Source organism: Hordeum vulgare, chromosome 4H (assembly GCF_904849725.1).
Source record: "Hordeum vulgare subsp. vulgare chromosome 4H, MorexV3_pseudomolecules_assembly, whole genome shotgun sequence".
Classification (NCBI taxonomy): domain Eukaryota; kingdom Viridiplantae; phylum Streptophyta; class Magnoliopsida; order Poales; family Poaceae; genus Hordeum; species Hordeum vulgare.
The window spans coordinates 433,033,368-433,048,964 of NC_058521.1; the positions used below are offsets into that span (position 1 = coordinate 433,033,368).

A 15,597-nucleotide genomic window follows, 5' to 3' on the forward strand; every position below is an offset into this window, starting at 1 on the left:
CGTGATGCACGTGATGAAGAACCTTTGCGTCAACCTGCTAGGCTTCTTGGGCGTGTATGGGAAGACAAAAGATACAGCTGAGGCATGGGAGGACCTGCAACGTTTGCACGAAAAAGACGGCATGCCTCCAAAGCAGTATGAAGGTCCTGCGAGCTACGCTCTTACCAAAGAAGAGAAGGAAATCCTCTTTGAATGCCTGCTTAGTATGAAGGTCCCGACTGGCTTCTCGTCGAATATAAAGGGAATAATAAATATGGCACAGAAAAAGTTTCAGAACCTAAAGTCTCATGACTGCCACGTGATTATGACGCAACTACTTCTGGTTGCATTGAGGGGGCTTCTACTGGAAAACGTCCGATTAGCCATTGTGAAGTGATGTGCATTCCTCAATGCAATCTCTCAGAAGGTGATCGGTCCAGAAATCATACCAAGGCTAAGGAGTGCTGTGGTGCAATGTCTTATCAGTTTCGAGCTGGTGTTCCTACCATCCTTCTTCAATATCATGACGCACGTCCTAGTTCATCTAGTTGACGAGATTGTCATTCTGGGCCCCATATTTCTACACAATATGTACCCCTTTGAGAGGTTCATGGGAGTCCTAAAGAAATATGTCCGTAACCGCGCTAGGCCAGAAGGAAGCATCTCCATGGGCCATCAGACAGAGGATGTCATTGGGTTTTGTGTTGACTTCATTCCCGACCTTAAGAAGATAGGTCTCCCTAAATCGCGGTATGAGGGGAGACTGACTAGAAAAGGCACGCTTGGAGGGGAGGCAATAATATGCAGGGACGGATATTCTTGGTCTCAAGAACACTGCGCAGTTCTACAGAACTCTACCTTGGTGACCCCTTATGTCGATGAACACAAGAACAGTCTGCGCTCCAAACACCCGGAGCAGTGCGACGACTGGATTACATGTGAACACATCAGGACTTTCAGCAGTTGGTTGGAAACACGTCTCAGAGATGAAAACACTGTTTGAGATGAGCTGTACTCTTTGTCCAGGGAACCATCTTCGACTGTTACGATTTGGAAAGGATACGAGATAAATGGGAATACATTTTAAACGATCGCCCAAGGTCAAAAGAGCACCAACCAAAACAGCGGTGTCCGCTTTGAGGCAGCCACCGAGAGGGGAAAGGACACATATTATGGTTACATAGTGGACATATGGGAACTTGACTACAAACTAGATTTTAAGGTCCCTTTGTTTAAGTGCAAATGGGTCAATCTGTCAGGAGGCGGGGTACAGGTAGACCCACAGTACGGAATGACAACAGTGGATTTGAACAATCTTGGGTACACTAACGAACCATTCGTCTAGCCAATCATGTGGCACAGGTTATCTATGTGAAGGACATGTCTACCAAACCGAGAAAAAGAAAAAATAAGGAAGCGAATACATCATACGATGAGCCAAAGCGCCACATAGTTCTTTCAGGAAAAAGGGACATCGTGGGAGTGGAGGGCAAGACAGACATGTCCGAAGATTATGAAAATTTTCATGAAATTCCTCCCTTCAAAGTCAAGGCTGACCCAAGCATCCTGATAAATGATGAAGATTATCCATGGTTACGGCGCAATAAGGAAAGGACACAAGCGAAGAAAAAGTGAAGACTTTCTCCACAACTATTATGATGATACCATGCGAACTTTCAACCTTTTTGTAGTTCATTTGAAATGCATGTTGTAACAGACAGGTGAGCACTGCGCTTCTCCCTTCATCGTCTCTCGCTTGGCGAGGTGGGACTAAAAAACAGCTTCAGAAATAATCAACTAAAAAACTCCTTTACCGGTTCATGCCACGAACCGGTACTAAAAGGTGCTCGTGGGTCCCAGCCTTAAAATCTGTACCAAATAAAATTCCTTTGTACTAAAATTATATAGAATTTTGTTCAAAACATTAAAAGCAAAAAGAATTATCATAGAAGAAAATAAATAAGTAATTAGAATTTTGTTACAAACTTTAATAGCAAAAAGAATTATCATAAAAGAAAATAAATAAGTAATTAGAAACAATATAAAATAAAAAAAATAAGTATTTTGTTGTAAGTAGAAACAAAACAAAATAAGCTAACTAGCACTTTGAATTTAAGTAGAAACAAAACAAAAAAACAAAACAAAAATAATGGATTTTTTTAAAATAGATTCGAATTTAGAGAGAAATTCAACCTAAATTCAAAGTGCTATTTAGCCTAACTAGCTGTTCTAATTTAGGTTGAATTTTGTCTCTAAATTCGTACCGCTCGACATTGCAGCCGCGGCGGAGCTTATAAACAGGCTCGGCAGCCCTTCGCTTGGCGAGGTGGGACTGAACATCCAACCGCACCGCGGCTGTGGCAGGCACATGCCTTTAGTCCCGGTTGGTGGCTCCAACCGAGACTAATGCCCCTCATTAGTCCCGGTTGGTGGCACCAACCGGGACCAAAGGCCTCTGCTTCCCGCCCTTTGGGCTGCTGAAAAGAGGCCTTTGGTACCGGTTGGTGCCACCAACCGGGACCAATGCAACCCTTTAGTCCCGGTTGGTGCCACAAACCGAGACCAATGCTTCTGCTATATAAGCCAACACTTTGGAAATTTTCAGATTTCACGGCGCCGCGAGCTCATCCACGCCCGACGACACCGCGAGCTCATCCACAGCGCCGCCAGGCTGCCCCGTCGCCGTCGCCCGTCGCCCGTCGCCCTCCGCCCCCCGCCACCGTCGTCGTCGCCCTCCGCCCCCCGTCGCCGTTGCCGTCGCCCTATGCCGCCCCCGAGCCGTCGCCAGTCACCATCGCCCTCGCCCTCCGCCCCCCGCCGCCGTCGTCGTCGCCCTCACCGCCCACGCCGTCGCCCCGGCCGCCCCCAATGTGAGCCGCCGCCATGGCTCTGTTTTTTATTTATTTATTGTTTTTATTTTTGATTTGTAACATTTGATTTCTACATACATATATAGTTGTAGAATGCTCATTTCATGCATGTATGTTTGCATTTTTCATATATGTATGTTTGCAGAGACCGGGGGTCTTAACCTCCTTTTCAAACAAAAATATACCCATATGACCAACGTCTGATGGGTAGCATGAATCGTTGCCTTCTTTGTGCGCGATATTTGGCACAAATATGGCCTCAAATCAAAAAAGGTTCAACAAGAAAGTTGTTTGTATCACCCATATATATAAATTTGAAATTGGGCGCACCTCCAGCTGAGATCATATGTGGACGGTGGTACCCAAAAATGAAATTGTTGTCTCAACCATACTTAAATCCGAGTTCGGTTAATTTTTAAAGAATGTTTAAAGGATTTGGAATACTTCCATTTTATGGGAAGTCCAGCAACATCATAAATAGATGTGAGGTCACGGTGCATTGAACAACACATAGCAAAATATTCAATCAACCACTTTTACATTTATATACCTTTTTATCTCTCCCTTGTTTATATGCTTTCACGTTCTTCATTGTTCGTCATTCTTGCTATGAATAGATCATCAGCATGTGTTTGTTATCCGATATACCCAACCACTTTGTGTAGTGGCCAATAATTCATATGGTGTTTCTGGAAGGACGATTCAAACTAATATCCACTAGTCAACAACCCGTGCATTTGCACGGGCTAGTTTTAATGCATGGTTACTTAGCAATGGTCTCGTGAAAGTATATTGATTTTGGAAATAGTGGTTCGTCTTATACTTGTAGATTTTTTTGTTATGTGGGTAGTTCCTTCAAAACAAATGTGAAAAACAAATTGCTAATTTTTGTGGGTATCTTAAAACGGAAATCAAATGCTTTATAATTTTAACATTTAAATGAAATAAAATAAAGCATAGAATAGTTTCATTCAACGTATTGATTTTGTTTTTTTCCATGCCTTATAGAAATGTTATTTTTTTAGTTCATTTTACGATGCCTATCCCGCATCCTCGTCGTCGACTCGGCGGAGAACACCTGCTTGATCAGAGGGGCCATGTCCGGGACTGGGCTCCACCCGGCTGGTATTGGGAGGTGCTACCTTCCGGGGGACGTAGGTTGGTGAGGAGGCAGCCCGTTGTTGACCCGATCCTTGTTTGGTGGCGGTCGCATGGGCCAGTGACGGTGCCGAGGCTTCCGGACACCGCGGAGGTGGTACGTCACCGTGTCAGCGAGGAAGACGAGCACGTCCGTCGCTACATGGTTGCATTGGAGGGCAGGTTCGACAATACCTGGCAGGTTCTTCAGGGTTCTCACTGGAGCTATGATCCTATGATGGTTCCTTCTCTTTGGGTGTCCACCGCCCGCGACGATACCCGTCGGGCGCTACGGTTCTAGCTGTATTAATGATGCTTTATGTATGATAGTATTCGAGGAGTATTAATTAGTGATAATATTCGACGATGTATGGACACAAGAGATCGATGATGTAGTCTTGCTTATAATTGAATGCATGCTAATTTAAATACTACTTTATTTTACGATTTGTTTTTGCTTATTGAATGCTAAAATTAGAGAGCACTATGCAGAAATCTAGGAGCCCCCCTCCATCATCCGTGTCGTCGTCCCCGTCACCGACCCCCCTCCGACCTCGAGTCAGGGTCTATATTGTTTTATGCTATTTTACCTTAAATAGGGTATTTAATTAGGTCCTCCCTAATACTAATGATCATGTTGCTATAAATGTTGTATGACAATGTTGTAAAGGGTAGTAATTGGTCTCTTCTACTGCTTTTCAGAGATGGAGTTCTTCACGGTTATACTTGAGAAATCCTCCAGGCTGGTGCTGCCGCACAATTTTGTGAAGATGCTAGGCGGCCATCGGCCACAGAGCATGAAGCTGAGGCAGGCCGGCAACGGGCTTCGCAAGCTGTGGGACGTAGAGGTGGTGTTCGACGCCGATGGCCGCATGTACCTAGATCGTCGCTGGAAGCAGTTCGTCCGTGCCTACGACCTGGGGATCGGGTACTTCCTTGTCTTCAAGTACGACGGCAACGCCACGTTCGCCGTGAAGGTGTTCGACACGACTATGTGTCGGAGGCGCTACCAGGATGACGACGATGCCGGTACGCTCTGTCTCTTCTTCCTCTCCATTAGGCTATCTCTCACACCCATTTAAAAAAAAACTTTTTTGCATTTGGCAAGGCAATGGGAGCAGGAGCAGCAAGTACTGCGACAGGTGCTATGTCTATGGCAGCAGCGACTCTGGCAGCAAAAGTAGCAGCGACTCTGGCGACAACAAAAGTAGCAGCGACGATGGCCTCGCGGTGGATGTCCCACAGCTGGGCGACACGACCATGCCAATTGTGGTAGAGAAGTACATCCCACAGCCTGGCCTGGGGCTTCGCCGCTCTAAGCGCATCAAGATGATGAAGGAGAAGGTGAAGAAGCAGGAGTGAATATCTTAAGAACCTGATGGGTTTAATCTTTATAGTATAAACCTTTTAAGTACGATAGTGTTGAACTGCTACTGCACTTTTAAGTATGATGGTGGTGTGCCTGATGAAATTTTGTGCATGCTCATGGATGCTCCTTGTTATTATGATGTATGATGATGCATGATTAGTAGGACTTGTTATTATATATGATGATGTACGATGCGAGCATGAAGAGTTATTATATATCAGCGGGTGAAATGAACATAGCAATAGCGTTGGTAAACCAAGCACGAAGATAAGAGAGGACACTTATCTCTATTAGCTAGCTAATAACAACCTAAATTAACCCCCAAACTCCCTAAACCATCCACTTTCAAAAAAAACCTCAGCTGCAACCAGTTTCTGACGCGTGGATACCTTTTGGTCCCGGTTCATGTCACCAACCGGGACCAAAGGCCCTCTTGCCTGGGCTGCCCGCAGCGGCCACGTGGATGCCCATCTATCCCGGTTCATGTAAGAACTGGGACTAAAGGGGGGGGGGGGCATTAGTAACGACCTATTAGTCCCGGTTCAAGAACCGGGACTAATGGCCCTTACGAACCGGGACAAATGCCCTGCTTTCTACTAGTGGGCCCCGGGTCTACTCCACACCATATTTCCAGTCTTACACTTTTACTTCGTTGCACTTTCCGCCTTCAGATCTCACTTTGCAATCAATCTTGAAGGGATTGACAACCCCTTTATAGCGTTGGGTGTAAGCTCATTTGTGTTTGCGCGGGTACTCTGGACTTGACGCGATTCTCCTACTGAATTGATACCTTGGTTCTCAAACTGAGGGAAATACTTAGTGCTCCTGTGCTGCATCGCCCTTTCCTCTTCGAGGAATAACCAACGGAAGTTCAAGGGTTGGCAGAAAGGTTTCTGTCGCCGTAGCAGGGAACATGCGGTCGTCTCTTCTAGATGCAAAGAGATGGGTCCCGCGCTTACGTGGTTAAGTTGTGGGTCCAGCGCCTAACAAGTAATGGGGACATCAGTTCAGATTAAGGGTCATGTCGTGTCTGAGCTATTTCCTCGCTCAAAAGTGTCGCACCAAGGCAATTCGGACGAAAGACGTCCCACTCCTTTCAATTCACCTGAAAGGTGTCGCATTGAGGGTCATATTCTGTACATTTTCAGCATGGGTAATAGTAGCTCCAATATTTATTTTTCATGTTCCTTCTATTTAGATTTTATGATTTCTATGAATTAGCAATGCGACGTATGATGTGTTCTGTTATAGGATTAAATTTGCATACATGAAAACAAAATACGGTATATAAAGTATTCTGTATTTTCGAAGTTCTATTTATAATGAGTACATAAGTTCAGTTTTTTCATTTATATGCTATGTACACATGTCGTTTCTTTGATCATGTATATCTTATATCTTATGTTAGTCCTAGCAAAAATTAGATAATTGTCCGTAATCATTACCATAAGATCAATACCGTGCAGCGTCCTAGCATCAATACAACATGGCGTCGTTGTTGGTTCTAGGATCATACAGCAAGCACGTCTCATAGTGGACAATTGCTTGATTTACAGCAAGAAAAAGATGAACCCAGTAGAATCTATTTCGCAAAGAATACAAAGAGGAAGGTCATCGAGAACATTCCTTGCTGTTGCCTCCATACTGGAAACAATCTAAAGGTCCTATCTATCCATCCTCTGTGTCTCCCACAGTGAGCATGTTCCTGTCCAAGCGTGAAAATCCAGTCTCCCATCAACCTTAAAGTTCTGTCGATGTAGTAACCCGGCGGTATCTTTTTCATTCCAGAAGATGATTTCATTCCCTGATGGTTAATGCATCAGAGGCGAAGGTGGACTACGACTGTTTGAAACAATTTAGACAGTCGTACGAGGCTGCCAAGACAAAAAAATTATTATGTGCTAATTGGCATGCACGTACACTTTTTCATGCAGATGCAAAACATAAAAGGCTGTCATATTCTTTTGTTTACCCTAGACGTATATGTGCTTGGAGGATCTCAACTTCTCCATAAATTATTCTCATGCAGTAATGTCGTTCCGTATCCGGCAACAACTTCTTGCGCCATCATGATCGGACCAATTTGCACACAGGAAACTCTCACCACATCAAGTGACTAAACGCTGTGAAGTTTGGACAAAAGAAACTCGATCGAAGGACAAGAAAGGAATGAGATAATCATCCACATGCAATTTGTCTAGTTACTCTGTCTATCCTCTCTTTATCCAGACGTCTCCATTTAGTCATCAAGTATGCAATGCAGGCAAGACCTTGCGTGAGACTGGAACGGTAAATGAATTCATCTATACTACTATTAAACAATCGAACAAGAATTACACTACAGACACCCCATCAAACGTCTCAAAAAAAAAACCAATCAGCACCCCACGATTAATTCCACAGATCTTAATGTAACAGCCCTCGTTAATCCGCCATCTGGTGGGTGTACTTAGCAATTATAATTAGCTGAACATACTTCACCAACGAAACTTCCAATCACGCAAGAAAAAAAAGAGGAGAAAATGCCCAGCAACGTCCCCTGTAATCCCGGTACCATCCAGCCACCAGCATCACGGGATTCGCCGTAGTCCATGGAGATCTCCCTCAACGCGCTGCTAGGCGTGCAGCGGCACGGGCAGGACCTGGCCTACAGGCTCGCGCAGGGCGTCTCGGACCTCCTCCTCCACGTGCAGCTGCCGCAGCTCCCGTGGCCCGCCCCACCGCTGCCGCTCAAGCTCATCCCGTTCGACATCGAGCTCCCCGCCATGCCCTTCGTCGGCGGCGGGGGCGTCGACCTCCCCGCCGTGGCCGTCGCCTCCTTCGTCGAGATCGGCGGCCGGCTCGGGCAGGCGGGCTCCGACCTCGGCGCCTCCGTCGGCGGCGCCGTGCAGCAGCTGTCGCGGGAGATTCCCGTGCCGTTCCGCTCCGTGTCGCGGCCGCCGACCCCGCCTGCGCGCTCGCCGCGCTGCACACCACGCACTTCATCGGTCCGTGCGACCGTGCCGGTGCCGCCGCCTTCCTCGCTGCTGCCGTCGCGAGCCTCGTAAGAAACCGACTGCCTCGGGTCCTCTCCTTTCCCCATTCCGAATCCTCCCTTGACTTTCGGTGCGCTCGTCTGCTTCCACAAGGGCAAGGCGACGGAGTACGAGAGGGCACTGTTTCGGGCGCTCTCCGCGCTCGTCGGCGAAGACAGGGACACGGAGGTGGCCGTCGACCGGCTTTTCCAGGTTCCCTCTCGCGGGGGCTTTCATCTGATTTCTCCTGCCGATTTGGAAGGAGCCACAAAGTTGACTGGTGAAACTGAAGAACGTTCTTGCTCGTGTGTGACAGCTGCTCAGGGAGTTCCCCAGGGATCTCATGTCCCTCAGGAGAACGCAGCTCATCTGCTTCTATGTCGGACGGCCGGACACATCCCTCGAATTTGTTCAACAAGTAAGCTGACAATTTACCACAAGAGGTCTGGTTTTTATGCTTACAGTTTTCGTATTTAGGATTTTACCCAGGGATAGCAATGTCGTTTCTTTTGTGCATTGGGTGCGCTTGTGTGAAACATTTCTTAGCAACACCCACTGAAACTTTCAGTGAAATACGATTTATTGATTTACTGATTTCTCAAAGGAGTTGTATGCCTGCTGTTTCCTCGCCGCCGCCACATGCCACCGCTACGGGAGCGCACAGAGGCGAAGGAGCGGCGAGCGGAGCTCACCAACGTCGATGGAAAGGCCCGGTGCTGTCGGAGGAGCTCGGGGAGAAGAGATCGACGATGGTGAGCTCTCGGGTCCGAGGTTGAAGAAGAGGAACGGGGCGAAGCTGCGTCGTGCTCCGGTTCGATCCAGAGCTCGAGGGGGTCGAGGAGGATGTCATGGAGCGTCTAGGCTCGACGCATAGGAGCGAGGCGGGCGGTGGCTGCGAGCTCACCGTAGCATGGCCATGACGGCGTTCGGCCGGACATGGGAAAGGGGGCAAGAGAGGAGAGGAGCTCCTTGGGGCGCGAGGCGAGGCGAAAAGGAGGCTAGGGTTGGAGAGACGCTCAGGGTGGCATTATCCGCGTCGGGGGAGCTGTTGGATGCTCGCCAGCGAGGGCATCCGTACGCGGACAGCTGTGGCGCCATGGCCTCCCCTGCCTCTGTCGGGAGGTGGGAGAAAGGCCAGCCTAGCTGGGTCGGGCCAGCTTGTACCAGCTGGGCCTAAGTGCCGAGTAGCTTTCTTCTTTTTATTTTTTCTTATTTTTTTATGCTTTCTTTTATTATTTTCTGCTTTATTTAATTCCAGCAACTATTCCGTATAGAAAAAATGTGTGACATGGTCCAACACATATCTTAGAGTATTTTGAATGATCACAAAAATAATTGGGCCCATTGAAATATGGTTGGATTTTTTCATGGAATTTAAGAGCACTTTTAAATGCAAAAATGACTCTGTTTTGATGGTGGGGTCCACACCAACATCGAGGGTGATGTTGTTTTCCTTAATAATAATTGTCTTGGATTATTCGACAATTGTGCAACATTTTTTCGGTGCTGTTTGGGGAATTATTTTATTGCCATATAATTCAAGTGGCCTTTTACGTGGAATTTGAAGAGAAATATGAATTTCAACTTGATCATATCCAATTTAGCAAAATGATTTGTTGTTGATCATGGTCTCCTTGTCTTATGTTACTCCAAACATTTTTTCCATTATTCCACTGAATACATTTGTTTCCAATTTTTCAATGGAGTGCAAGTAATGTGTATATTGTGTATGTTTCAATATTTTTGCAGCTATATATATAGATATACTAAAATTTTAATATTAAAAGCAATTTATAAATTATTCAGTTAGTCGTGCGTTGCACGTGCATGCTAACTAGTACTATCAAGGTAAGAAACTTTGGGATGAATAATGCTCCGTAGAGATAAAATCTATAGTGTTTGGGGCATGAACTGTTTTGTCAAGAGGTCTAATTATTCTCCAACTTCTAATTACATGTATTTTTATGATAATAATATTATATATTTTGTATGTGTTATTTGTGCACTTAATTATGAAAATGAATATTCAAAACCTCAAATAAAGATTTAGTGGGCAAATGTGTACATAACTACAACTGTCAGAGCTATGCCAGTTGCAATTTTCATACATAAGTATAATTATATATATTGTTATCTAAAACAGAACACAATATATATAGGATAGGGGATGTAGTTATCTCTCGCGGATGATATTACTACAAAGTTTACGCTCCCTATTTTGCAGCATGCACATATAAAATATTGCTCTATTTATCTTTGGACCTACTTAAGAGGTACACATACATGGGGTGTGCATGACACTAGTAGAAAACAGGGCTACCGTTCGGCCCTGGCCAGCCCATTAGTCCTGGTTCTTTAAGAACCGGGACCGATGAGGGGTATTAGACACGGTTCGTGAGCCCAGGGGGCCGGCCGGGGCCTCGTGGGTATTGGTCCCGGTTCGTGTGGAACCATTTGTCCCGGTTCGAGCCACGAACCGGGACCAATGGTCCTCGCTCCTGGCCCACAATCTTTAGTCCCGGTTCATGTCACGAACCGGGACAAATAACTTGCCTACATATATACCCACCGCCGCGGCAGAGCACTCCACAGTGCTCTGTTTTTGTCGAGCCGGCGAGGGGAGGGCAATTGGGTGATCTAGTTCACCTCCTATGCACATGAGGTGTTCGATGAAATGCCTGAACCACACTAGTTAAGCTTTCTCCTCTCGAAACTCGACCTCCGAGCTCTATTTTCAACGAGACTTGTCTAGATTTAGCGGTTCGTCACGCCCCGTCCCCGCCCCGTCTTCACCGCCGTCGATCGCCCGCGCCGATCTCGTCGCCGGCACCACCGTGGTGAGCCTCTTGTTCTTATCTTCTTTCTGAAATAAAAAAATTCTGACTTCAGATAGATACTTGTCTAATTTTCTTACTTTTATTATTCCTTGTTATTATATAGTGCGATGGTTTTGGTATCCGCCCCCGTCGGCACTCGTCCTGTCTATAATTTAGATGTGGTATATATTACCTTTTCATAACTATTTGGTTCATTTATTGTTTATGACAATTATGATGACCAATGTGACATATTTTTAATCTAGGAGATATGTGAACCGGAAATTCCAACCCACCTAGAAATGCTTCTCGAGAAGTTAACTTTGGTTGAAAAAGAAAACAAATACTTGAAGGAAAAATTGAAAATAATTGAAGATAATAATATGGAAATGGAGTTGCATGTTGCCGAGGTCATTGACGATCGCAAGATGAAGATCGATGCGATGCGGTTGAAGATGGATGCAATGCGCTTGAAGATGGATGAAATGCGCTTGAAGATTAGGAATATTAGAAAATATGCCATTGATAAAAAATAAATAAAATAAATAAAGCAAAAAAGAAAACAAAAAAACTAGGAAAAAATAAAAAATTGCCACCAACAGGGCCACCACGGCCTGAATACGACTAGAAACCCATCCATGGGCCAGGATTCAGGCCCGCAGTAGGCCTAGAAGGCCCATCATGCAAAGCATTACCAAGTAGGCCCGTAAGCCTGCAGTGAAGAGGAGCTCGAGAGGGGTGCGGCAGTGGGGCTTATAAACCACTGCGCGCCCCTCTCAACTAGCGAGGTGAGACTAAACTTTGGCCGCGACGCGGGCAGCACAGGGGCCTTTGGTACCGGTTCGTGGCACCAACCGGTACCAATGCCCACCCTTTAGTCCCGGTTGGTGCCACTAACCGGGACCAAAGGCCGCCGCTTCCCGCCCTTTGGGCTGCTGAGAAGTGACCTTTGGTCCCGGTTGGTGGCACCAACCGGGACTAAAGGGGGCATTGGTACGGGTTGGTGCCACGAACCGATACCAATGGCTTTGCTATATAAGCCAGCAGTTGTGAAAATTTCGTCAGTTTCTTCTATTCCTCCGACCATGCCGCGAGGCTGCCCGAGCTCGCCGTCGTCGCCCCTGCCCCCGACCACGCCGCCGTTGCCCGGCCCCACCACGCCATCGTCGCCCTGCCCCCCCACCACGCCGCGCGCCCTCATTGTGCCTCTACCGTGCCCCTAACCGCCCCGTCGACGCCGTCGCCGCCCTTTGCCCCGTCAATCGCCATCGCCCCTGCCCCGACCACGCCGCCGTCGCCGCCCTCTACACCGATGTCGGCGCCGTGCCTCTCCTTGGTCAGGCCGGCGCCGCCCACCCTGTCCACTCCTTTTTTCATATAAATGATGATTTGTTTTTTGCATTTTTATAAAAATGTATATATGTATGTATGTTCTCTGTGCATATAAAAGTTTGATTTTTAGTACATTTGGCTACATTTTAGGTTAGTTTTATCTATATATGTTCTCTGATTTAGTACATTTTAGGTTAGTTTCATTTTTAGAAAAGTTTTATATATATAGGAAAAGAAGGAAGAGAAGGAAGAAGGAAGAAGGAAGAAAAAGAAAAGGTTTTATATATGCAAAAGTTACATTTTTAGAAAAGTATTATATATAACTAGGAAGATAACGAAGAAGAAGAAAAAGAATGAGAGGAGAAAAAGGAAAATAAGAAGAGGAAGAAAGGAGAAGAAGAGGAGAGGAAGAAGAGGAGAAATAAATAAGAAGAGGAAAAAAGAAGAAAAAGAAGAGGAGAAGAAGAAAGGAATAGAGGAGAAAGAAGAAAAAAATAGAATTTCTATTTTTTTCTTCTTTCTCCTCTATTCCTTTCTTCTTCTCCTTTTTTTCTTCTTTTTTTTCTTCGATTTCTTCTCTTCTATTCCTTTCTTCTTTTCCTCTTTTTATTTCTTCTTTTGTCTTCTTATTTTTTATCGGGTATGTCGTTGTCGATATACCCCCTCCCGATCGAACTTCAACACGAGGGGGGTACCGATATACCCCCTCCTCGATAACATTATTTTCTCGTGTATATGTATGTCGTGACGTTGTCGATATAACCCCCTTCCGGATAACTTCGGCATGAGGGGCGGTCGATATATATACCCATTCTCGACCGTGATAACTTATACCACGGGAGCACCCCTCCTCGGCCCTCTCGCTCGACCAAAACTCTCGAGGACACCCAAACCCTAGAGAAAAAACGATGTTGGTCTCCTACCCCCTCCCGCCGCGCCCCTACCCGACAAACTCTCTCGAGGCCACCCAAATTTACCAAGTTAAAAGAGCATTGTCGTCGAGGCCACCCCAAACCCTTGAAGCGTTGTGTCGAGGCCACCCCAAACCCTTGAAGCATTGTCTAGGCCACCCCAAACCCTAGAGAAGCAGCGTCGAGGCCACTAACATGATTCCTTATTGTGATTAGCTAGCTAGTTCTACATTTGCCACTAATATATATCCATCTGTACCATGTTTGAATAATAATTGACATGTTGTAAATATTTGCAGAAACTATGGATCACTCCCGAGACGAAGAGGAAGAAGGGATGTTGGGGGAGATAATCACACAAGGAAGTGATGTCATTGCATCATTTCTCAGAGACACCGATGGTCTGGAAGGACCGGGTGAAGAAGAGGGCTATGTTCTTGATGATCTGGAAGGACCGGGTGAAGAAGAGGGCGTTCATGATGATCTGGAAGGACCGGGTGAAGAAGAGGGCGTTCATGACGGCTCCGTTGACCGAACCGAGTCCGGCCAGGTATATATATATATATTAGTTAAGCCCGTGCTGACTAGTTAATTGATGCATTCATTGTTTTCATATGTACACATATTAATTAACTCTCGACTTTCTTCTTTGTTCTCTAGCCCTTCGGATCGACCTCAACTTCGGTAAAGAAACGAGGCCCGAAGAAAAAGTTGTGCTCGGATGAAAGGTTTGAGATCACAGCAATCGCGCGTGATGGCAAGCCGATTGAACCCATCCGGACAAGGGATGCATTTCGTGCTCAGTGCAGGGTTCTTGTTAGGGACAAGATCCCGATCAGTATCCAGCAATGGTTAAAGCCAAAGAAGGAAGACCCTGAGGTGCCGACGTCTTATGTCTCCGATAAACAGAAAGAAGATCTTTGGACAATGCTTAAGGAAAATTTCACCCTACCGCTAGAGGAGGATCCAGAGAAGCCAGTTAAAGAGGAATTGATCAAGTCTCATGCTCTTAAGAGGATGCCAGAACTATTCAGGAGGTGGAAGAATGAGCTGAGAACGTTTGTCGACAAAGAAGAGACACCAGAATTCACCGGTCGGTTTGAGAAGATCAGAGATCAATGGCCCGCATTTGTGGCCCACAAGACATCAGAAAAGAGTAAGAAGATGTCAGCGACAAACAAGAAAAATGTTGCGAAGAAGAAGCATCACCATCGCACGGGGTCAGGTGGTTACCTCAAAGCCCGACCTTTGTGGGACAAGGCTGAGAATGACCTGATTGCTAAAGGGGTCGAACCAGAGACATTGAGATGGCCAGACCGTTGCCGGACTTGGTTCTTCGGGGTTGGCAGAACCTTGGACCCTGTATCAGGGGAGTGCGTTTGGATGGAAGAGCAACTGCGAATACCCGTCAGGATGCTTTAGCACTATATCGCCGCAGCACAGGAAGGGGCATTCATTCCAGACAAAGAGAATGATGAGCTCACAATGGCCCTCTGGAATCCTGAGCACCCTGGACGGACACGTGGCACGCTAGGCTCCCTTCCATGGAAGGCTGGGTTTCCGGACGCAGGGGGTTACAAAACCCAGGAGAGGAGGAAGAAAGCGGAGCATAGCCAACTGCAGGCGCTGCACGAAAGGGTAGAAGGGCTAGAGGAATGAGAAGCAGATCGCAGCAAACGACCTGCGAAGCTTCCCCTGAAGCTACCCCGCCATCTCAGCGGAGAAGCAGTGTGGCTTCCACCGAGCAGACTCGGCAGTTGGAGCCTGTCTTCACGTGCTACCCCGTGGATGCTATCTCAGAGTCTCAACATTTCTACCTTATGACGCAATGGATGACATTCAAAGTCAACACGGCTGTTGGCTCTGTTATACCTAATGAACCTGGCTCAATCTACCACGGCCAGCAGATTCAAGAAGGATATGCTAGGGTGATGGTGGATCAAATAACGGAAGGATTTGAGGACCTTGAGCTTGACCACCCTACGGGTGAAGGGGAGATTCGGCTGGGTTCTTCTCTGAAGACTCCATGCCTATGGCAGAAGGAGCTCATCCACCTTCTGAACTAGACTCCTCCGCCTCCTCCTCCTCCTCCGGTGAGTCAGGGCCCGCCTCTTCCTCTGCCTCCTCCGGCGAGTGATCAGGGCACTCAACCTCCTTCTCCGACACGTG

General features: G+C 46.6%; 1 protein-coding gene across 1 annotated transcript; it reads left to right on the top strand.

The window, feature by feature from the left end:
• Window positions 1–7,625: 7,625 nt before the first annotated feature.
• On the top strand, window positions 7,626–9,737 carry LOC123448842. Its single transcript, XM_045125865.1, has 4 exons — window positions 7,626–8,398; window positions 8,484–8,582; window positions 8,686–8,787; window positions 8,974–9,737. Exons 1-4 carry the CDS (start codon window positions 7,947–7,949, stop codon window positions 9,143–9,145), a joined length of 825 nt encoding a protein of 274 aa, XP_044981800.1. The 5' UTR covers window positions 7,626–7,946; the 3' UTR covers window positions 9,146–9,737.
• The last annotated feature ends 5,860 nt before the right edge of the window (window positions 9,738–15,597 follow it).

Coding starts and splice junctions, on each gene's coding strand:
- LOC123448842 (XM_045125865.1), top strand. CDS start 7,947: ATGGAGATCTCCCTCAACGCGCTGCTAGGCGTGCAGCGGCACGGGCAG. Junction 8,399..8,483: donor CTGCTGCCGTCGCGAGCCTC/GTAAGAAACCGA, acceptor TGCTTCCACAAG/GGCAAGGCGACGGAGTACGA. Junction 8,583..8,685: donor CCGTCGACCGGCTTTTCCAG/GTTCCCTCTCGC, acceptor CGTGTGTGACAG/CTGCTCAGGGAGTTCCCCAG.